The sequence below is a fragment of the Diaphorina citri genome, unplaced genomic scaffold, assembly GCF_000475195.1.
Source record: "Diaphorina citri unplaced genomic scaffold, Diaci psyllid genome assembly version 1.1 scaffold4077, whole genome shotgun sequence".
In the NCBI taxonomy this organism is placed as follows: domain Eukaryota; kingdom Metazoa; phylum Arthropoda; class Insecta; order Hemiptera; family Psyllidae; genus Diaphorina; species Diaphorina citri.
This window is the reverse complement of record NW_007381476.1, coordinates 4,060-11,996: the sequence shown is the minus strand read 5'-3', so window position 1 is coordinate 11,996 and position 7,937 is coordinate 4,060. Positions and strand designations below refer to the sequence as shown.

The 7,937-nt window shown below is 37.5% G+C and overlaps 1 protein-coding gene across 1 annotated transcript; it reads right to left on the bottom strand.

Annotated features, from left to right (window-relative positions):
* Positions 1-6,264: 6,264 nt before the first annotated feature.
* LOC113472149 lies at positions 6,265-7,266 on the bottom strand. The gene is made up of 2 exons (XM_026831773.1): positions 6,879-7,266; positions 6,265-6,789 (listed from the first exon to the last, which is right to left on the bottom strand). The coding sequence occupies exons 1-2, from the start codon at positions 7,122-7,124 to the stop codon at positions 6,352-6,354; spliced, it is 684 nt and encodes a 227-aa protein (XP_026687574.1). The 5' UTR covers positions 7,125-7,266; the 3' UTR covers positions 6,265-6,351.
* Between the last annotated feature and the right edge of the window lie 671 nt (positions 7,267-7,937).

Genomic DNA, 7,937 nt, shown 5'->3' with positions numbered 1-7,937 from the left:
GCACCGGTCTTAACCAAAAGTTTCGTGTCGCATCCTTGTCACATTTGACAGCTACATACCAAATTTCAATTCTCTAGCTCTTACCGTTCTCGAGATATTTTGACAGACAGACACACGGACCAATGGCTGAAACTTTGGATTTAGGCTCTAGGGACCTCAAAACGTGTTTTGGCACTAAAATCTGACCATCGAAAATTTGACCCGATTACATTACTTTCCTATAGGATAAGGAAAGTAACAAGTGCGCTAGAATCACATGCGTATAGTAGGTATACCTACTCGCCTAACTATGGAATGACGTATCGCTAGTCATGCACTGTTGCCACATCTTTCGCTCGCGTTAAAATGCGCATATCTCGAGAAGTACATAACGTAACTGAAAAATTTTTGCGGTGTAATTTTTTTAATTTTTTCTTCTTTCATATGAGTAAATATTTGAAAATCATGAGAATTGTCAATTTGTATAAAGTTATAAGATTTTGATTGAAGACATTATTGTGACATTTTAAGTTATTGTGAATAAAATTATCTATTTACTATTATATGAAATTGAAACCCTGAAGTTCCTCTCTGTGCATAAGTTCATGAGTAACCCCTTTAGGAGAAAACATCTTCCCCAACTGTGTGGTGAGTAGCACGCCGGATTTGAACACAATTTTACCAATATCTCAATGGTAAAAAAGATTTTGTCAAAAAAATACAGTGTAACCAAAGATATGAGAAGTGAATAATTTTTAATTTCTAATTTCATTAATAAATCTGAAGAAAAAACAGTTGATTTTTAAAAATTGAGTGTTTTTTTTTCTTCCAAAAATTGCAGGGTGAGGGCTAGGGGGGGGGGGGGGGTTAAAGAAGCTGCTTGTCCCGTATTTTCATCCAAAATCCCGTTTTTTTTACGTTTTAGGTCGCTTGTCCCGTTTTGGGCTGAAAATGATCTGGCAACCCTACTAGGAACCTAGGTGTTACGTTTTAGGTCGCTTGTCCCGTTTTGGGCTGAAAATGATCTGGCAACCCTAGACGTCAGGGAGCGCGTATCGCGACCGTGTGTGTGTATGTGTGGTGGATGGGTGTGTGGTGGATGGGTGTGTGGTGGGTGGGTGTGATGGGTGTGTGTGGTAGATGTGTGTGGTGGTGTGTGTGTGGTGGGTGGTGTGTAATGGGTGTGTGTGGTGGATGGGTGTGTGTGATGGATGGGTGTGTGTGATGGGAGGGTGTGTGGTGTGTGTGTGTGATGGGTGTGGTGTGTGTTGGGTGGTGTGTAATGGGTGTGTGTGGTGGATGGGTGTGTGTGATGGATGGGTGTGTGTGATGGGAGGGTGTGTGGTGTGTGTGTGTGTGATGGGTGTGGTGGGATATGTGTGATGGGTATGGTGTGTGTGGTGGGTGTATGATGGGTGTGTGTGTGTGTGGTGGGATGTGTGTGATGGGTGTGGTGTGTGTGTGGTGGTCCCGTACAAAGGACGGTTCAACCACTAGTATTGTGTGTGTGTGGTGGGATGTGTGTGATGGGTGTGGTGTGTGTGTGGTGGTCCCGTACAAAGGACGGTTCAACCACTAGTATTATATATACAATTGAGGATTCTCATGTAAAAAATAATTCAACCTAACATAAATAAAACGAAGCGGTCAAAAATCACATTCACAAATCTGTTTTCGATTTTAAAATCCGTCGTGTAGAAAACCTGATGTTGGTATAATTTCGCGTGATTTGGTGTCCCCATACTTGATTTGTATTGTCCTGTTGTTTAGGTATGAATTGATGAAGGTTGTAGTGTCATCAGTAAATCCAAATTTTTTCATATTATTCAACAATACCGAAAAGTGCACTTGATCAAAAAATTTTGATATATCGGTGTATATTGTATCTAGTTGCTGGTTATTGTTGAATGTTGCTTTTTTTATTTTTGATTCCATTATCATTAAGTTAGTTTCTGTTGATCTTTTTTTGAGGAAACCGTGCTGTTGTGTTGTTATGTTATGCATTATATTTTTATGAAGTTTGATATAAATTATGTTTTCAAATACTTTTGCTATAGAGTTTAGTGTTGTTATTGGTCTATAGTTTTTGTAATAGAAAGTGATATAAATTATGTTTTCAAATACTTTTGCTATAGAGTTTAGTGTTGTTATTGGTCTATAGTTTTTGTAATAGAAAGTAAAAAAAAAAATACTACAATCCAAATAGTTTTTAATCGGATTATATGCACCAAAAAAAAAAAGGTCAGAAATCAAAAGGATTTCTCTCGTTGCCTTAATTAATAGGAGAATTTGAATGGTGAAACAGAATTTTGAAAAAATGGCGCATAATCAATAACGGTCGATTAGTCTGACGAACCATATTGTTTGTGTTGGTGAAATCCACCATCAATATTGTAAAAGCTCCTTTTTAGTAGACCGGCCATGCCGGGTTATCATTTCACTTAGGTACCCGCAAAGTCTTGTAATATTTGGCATCCGGGCCAAATCGATAACAAATGGGTAGGGGAACATTTTTCGGCCGGATGCCATTGGCGGCCAGCTCAGCAAGTCGGACTTTTCCGCCAAAAAGCGGCGCCAAACTCGACTTTTTTTTTACTAGAAACACCGGACAGACCGAATCCATGGGATTTTTTATTTAACAAAACCCGGGTGTATACGGAGGCCATACAAGAAGGCTCTCAACAAGAGAAGGAAGAATAGTGTACTGCAAAGATAACGAAACGCCTAGAGCGGCTATGGTCGTGAAGTCTTCCATACATTATTCACCAATTGGTGATTCTCATGATTTTTTTTATTATCTCAGAAAAAACTATAAAAATTAAAAAAAAAATATTGAGACTAAAACGAAGAAAATGCGTTCACTATAGATCGTGAGATACAGCTCTCAGAATATGAGGGTGTTCGAATTTCCCGCCAACTTTACACGCAAAAAGTCCGACGATGTCCTACGATGGCCCTGTTCATAACCACGGTAAAATGTGCATATCTCGAGAAGTACTTAACGTAACTGAAAAATTTTTGCGGTGTAATTTTTTTAATTTTTTCTTCTTTCATATGAGTTAATATTTGAAAATCATGAGAGTTGTCAATTTTATCCATAAATATTTATTGATATCTAAATAATAATTCAGCATAACCATAAATAATAATGATGATATGTACCTTATAGGTCCTTGAGTAGCGACAACACTGTACTCCCGTGATGACGTCATCTACCAATATCGTACGACGCGCTGTGAGCTTATTACCATAGGGATTTGGGATCGTACGACGCGCCGTGGGCTTATTACCATAGGGCTTTGGGGTCGGGGCTCAAATAGATCGAATAGGTACCTATCTATGCATTTTGTTATCACTATTTTTCAATATCAGCTTAGGTACTTATACCTATTTTCAAATTTAGATATTTTCATTCCATTTTTTTATCATTCACTTATTCAAGTAGTTACTTCTTCGTGTACATGTACATTTTTTTAAGGGGTTTGACAGAGGGAACTGTAACTGCTATGGTCTTATCGTCCCGAAATCGAAGAGAAAAGGAAGACAGGATAGCAGAAAGCCAGCCGTTCCGAGAACGAACATTATCCCATCAGGATAAAATCCGCCCTGGGCGGGAATCGAACCCGCGGCCTAGCGCTTACAAGGCAGACGCACTACCAACTTAAATATTTATTGATATCTAAATAATAATTCAGCATAACCATAAATAATAATGATGATATGTACCTTATAGGTCCTTGAGAAAAAAAAAACATGGGGTGGCAGGATTCGAACCCGCGACTACGCTAGCTAGGCCGTTCAGAGTTCAGCAATCAGCTCTCAAAGTCTCAAAATCAATCATTCAATCAAAAGTCCGTGGCAATCCCAATGAATCCAATGTGTGGGAAAATTCCCTTTTGAGAAAGGGATTTAAAATAAAAAATCCCATGGATTCGGTCTGTCCGGTGTTTCTAGTCTTTTTTTACATTTGGCTAAATAACTCGAGAACCGTTCGTCTGACGAGAAATTGTATTCACGATGAAATGTAGAAAACAAAATTTCCTATAAGATGGATTCAACAGATTTATTTACCGTTGGACTTACTGAATCGCTGCTACTTGCGGTGCCGTTTTGACGGAAAATCGCACTTTTCGAAAAAAAAAAAAATAAAAAAATGCTTCTTCCTTTTTCGATCGTAAATATCTTTAAAACTAAGCCTCTAAATGAAAAAGTAATGAATTAAACTTATAAATAATTTAATTCTCTACAAAATGGCTGAATACAACTTTAATTTTGCCTTAACGGGAGGCTTCAAAGAGGCAGTCGAAATTGAGGATTCTCATGTAAAAAATAATTCAACCTAACATAAATAAAACGAAGCGGTCAAAAATCACATTCACAAATCTGTTTTCGATTTTAAAATCCGTCGTGTACTTGCCGAGATATTTGTGTTTGAACTCGCGCTTTTCGAGGGATTTTTTTTTTACCGCGCGGCGAGTGCTAATATATTTTGACAACACTGCACGTGACGTCATTCCATAGTTGGAAAAAAAAACAACAAAGAAACACTTGCTTGCATTTTCCCATTTGAATATTATTGAGACTGTTCTTTTTCGTCAGTTTTGAGCTTATTTTAAAAGAGCTAGAGACTTGAAATTTGGTATGCAGCTGTAAAATGTGACAAGCAGGATCGCGGCACGAAACTTTTGGTTAAGATCGGTGCAACGGTTGGCGGCATTTTACCGCTTTTTGGCGGTTTTTGTTGGTAATTTAACAATATCTCGGGAATGTATGAGCTAGAGACTTGAAATTTGGTATGTAGATGTCAAATGTGACAAGGATGCGACACGAAATTTTTGGTTAAGACTGGTGCAAACGGTTGGCCGCTTTTTACCGCGTTTTGGCGGTTTCCGGGTAATTTAACAAATATCTCGGGAACGGTATAAAGCTAGAGACTTGAAAATTTGGTATGTAGTGTCACACAATGTTGACAAGGATGCACACAGCAAACGGTTTGTTGAGATGGTTGCTGGAGCTTGGGGCTATTTGACCGTTTGACCGATTGTTTGGCGTTTCAGCTATAGCGGACAAACGGCTAGGCAGATATTGTATGTTAATTTAGTGTAAATGTACACTCAATAATATAGCATCAATCTCAAATATTATCGTCACTATAGATTCTTGAAAACCGCCAAAAACGGTTCGAAATTTGTTCCAAAAGTGCGGTCAAAAATCCGCCAAGCGGCAGCAACCATTCACAACCAAAGTTTTGTGCTCTGCAATCGAGCTGTTCAGCATTTCTTGGTGTGAATTACTACCAAATTATATGTCTCTTTAGCTCGTACAGATACCAATAATCCCTAGCTATACCCGTTCCCGAGATATGCTTAATTACACGGAAAACCGCCAAAAGCGGTTAAGAATCCCGCCACAGCCGTTGCACCGGTCCTAACCAAAAAGTTTCGTGTCGCAAACTTGGCACATTTGAGAGCTACATTATGAAATTCAAAGTCTTCTAGCTCGTTACCGTTCTCGAGATATTTACACACAAGACTTTGTTTCAAGTCAGGACAAGGCACACAGGACAGACAGACAGGACACACAACAACGGGACCAATGGCTGAAAACTTTGGATTTAGCGTCCTCTAAGTGGACCTTCAAAAAACGTGTGTTGACACTAACAAGGTGGACCCATCCGAAAAATTTGACCCGATACATTACTTTCTATTAGGATAAGGAAAGTAACAAGTGCGGTAGAATCAACATGCGTATAGTAGGTATTACGCTACTCGCCTAAACTATGGAATGAACGTATCGCTAGTCAATGCACTGTTGCCACATCTTTCGCTCGCGTTAAAATGCGCCATATCTCGAGAAGTACATAACGTAACTGAAAAATTTTTTGCGGTGTAATTTTTTTAATTTTTTTCTTTCATATGAGTAAATATTTGAAAATCATGAGAATTGTCAATTTGTATAAAGTTATAAAGATTTTGATTGAAGAACATTATTGTGACATTTTAAGTTATTGTGAATAAAATTATCTATTTACTAATTATATTGAATTGAAACCCTAAGTTCCTCTCTGTGCATAAGTTTCATGAGTAACCCCTTTAGAGAAAACATCTTCCCCAAACTGTGTGGTGAATCCCCCAAATGCTAAACACAATCGCTTCCCACTGCCGTCCTTTCACCCCCCCCCCCCCCAAAATGAGACCTAAAACACCCAAAACACAATAGGTAGGATAAGGAAAGTCGTGTGATGGTGACACCAGATTTTTAGCGTTCACAAATCTTGTCGCCAAATGCCTTTATTATTATTATTATTATTATTATTTTTAATATTTTTCAACTTAAAACGTATCTACATATTATGATGAATAATAATCATATTCAATCACATCCTTGCTTGAAAGCTTCACACAGAAATTTGAGTGCCTGATCAATGGCTGAATTTTCAAAACATTTTTCACAATAGATTTTTTTAGTGAACTTATCCAAGATAATGTGTTCCAGTTGACAAGGAGGATAGATATCAGTTTCGTCGTCTTTATCAGATAAACTACAATGGGAAGCAGGAGAAGTTAACGGCGAAAAACTTATTTCAATAGGTGATAGTGATTGCTCCTCAGGACTTTGAGGAGTGTCGGCACATGGAACATCTAAATTACATGCATCATTTTTCAGAAGGGGTGGTGAGAGTGCTAGGATTTCAGATTGAATAATCGGAACAATTTCTTTCGCATTTGACACTAATTGACATTTCAGCGCTTGTATATTGGGCATGTAACACTTGTAAATTTCTTCTGTGAAATATTGTATCTCTGTAATGTGTTGCAAATGACGATTCAGCTCAGCGCTTGTATATTGGGCATGTAACACTTGTAAATTTCTTCTGTGAAATATTGTATCTCTGTAATGTGTTGCAAATGACGATTCAGTTCTTCGATTTCAAAAGGTAATACTTTACATTTGTCAGTTAATTTTTCGGAAATATATTCAAAACAAGGATCTTTACAGTCCCGTGTACAAAGACCTTTACCGAACGAACAAATACTCCAATGTTTTCTCAATTTCTTATAATTTTGAGTATCACCAAAAGCAAGAACAAATAGCGAAATAAACAGGGTAAGGAAGCCACATGTAATGCTTAAAAATGTGAACATTGTTTGTGTGAATATCGATTAGATAGGTAGATGGCACCTTCTTTGAGCACTAGAAATTTAGCTAAGTAAGACTCAATTGATTTCCTACTCTGAAGATGTATGTATAATTGTATATTTCTCAGAAAATATGGATAAGTAGGGACAAGATAGAGATGCTCAGCTTGTAGGAAAATCCAGAGGAGGTGGCCTCATTATTGCAGTTAAAAACAACCTACAGGCAATACCCCAACCTTCACTAAAGTTTTTTTTTTTTTTTTTTTTTCTTCTTCTTCTTCTTCTTTTTTCTTTTTTTAAATTATTATAGCCAATATAATTAAGAAGGCATGTCGGTGTTTACTACTTGCGTACCTACTAAAGATGTACTACTTGCGTACTGGATAAAAAGAATTAGGTTTTCGAAGTAGGTATGCGGAAAAATAAATACCTCTCAAAATTTGGTACCACAAGAACAATCCCTTATTTTATCCCACGAAAAAATTCTAGCACGAGAAAAGAACTTTCACAAATGATCAACTTTCTGGGAATGATAGGGTTCATAGGGTTAGGTATAGCACGTGAAAAGAACTTTCACAAATGATCAATTTTCTAGGAACGATAGATGATATACCAAATTTCAAGTCGCTAGCTCTTACCGTTCTCGAGATATTTTGTTTAGAGACAGACAGACACACACACGGACCAATGGCTGAAAGTTTGGATTTAGGCTCTAGGAACCTCAAAACGTGTTTTAGCATTAAAAACTGACCATCGAAATTTTGACCCGATTAGGTAAATCTTCGATATGGTCGAACAGCTCATTATTATGCCTCCTTC

Excerpts from the sequence above, each read along its gene's own strand:
- LOC113472149 (XM_026831773.1), bottom strand. The coding sequence starts at position 7,124 with ATGTTCACATTTTTAAGCATTACATGTGGCTTCCTTACCCTGTTTATT. Across the intron at positions 6,790-6,878 it reads TGAATCGTCATTTGCAACAC|ATTACAGAGATACAATATTT; the intron begins ATTACAGAGATA and ends CATTTGCAACAC.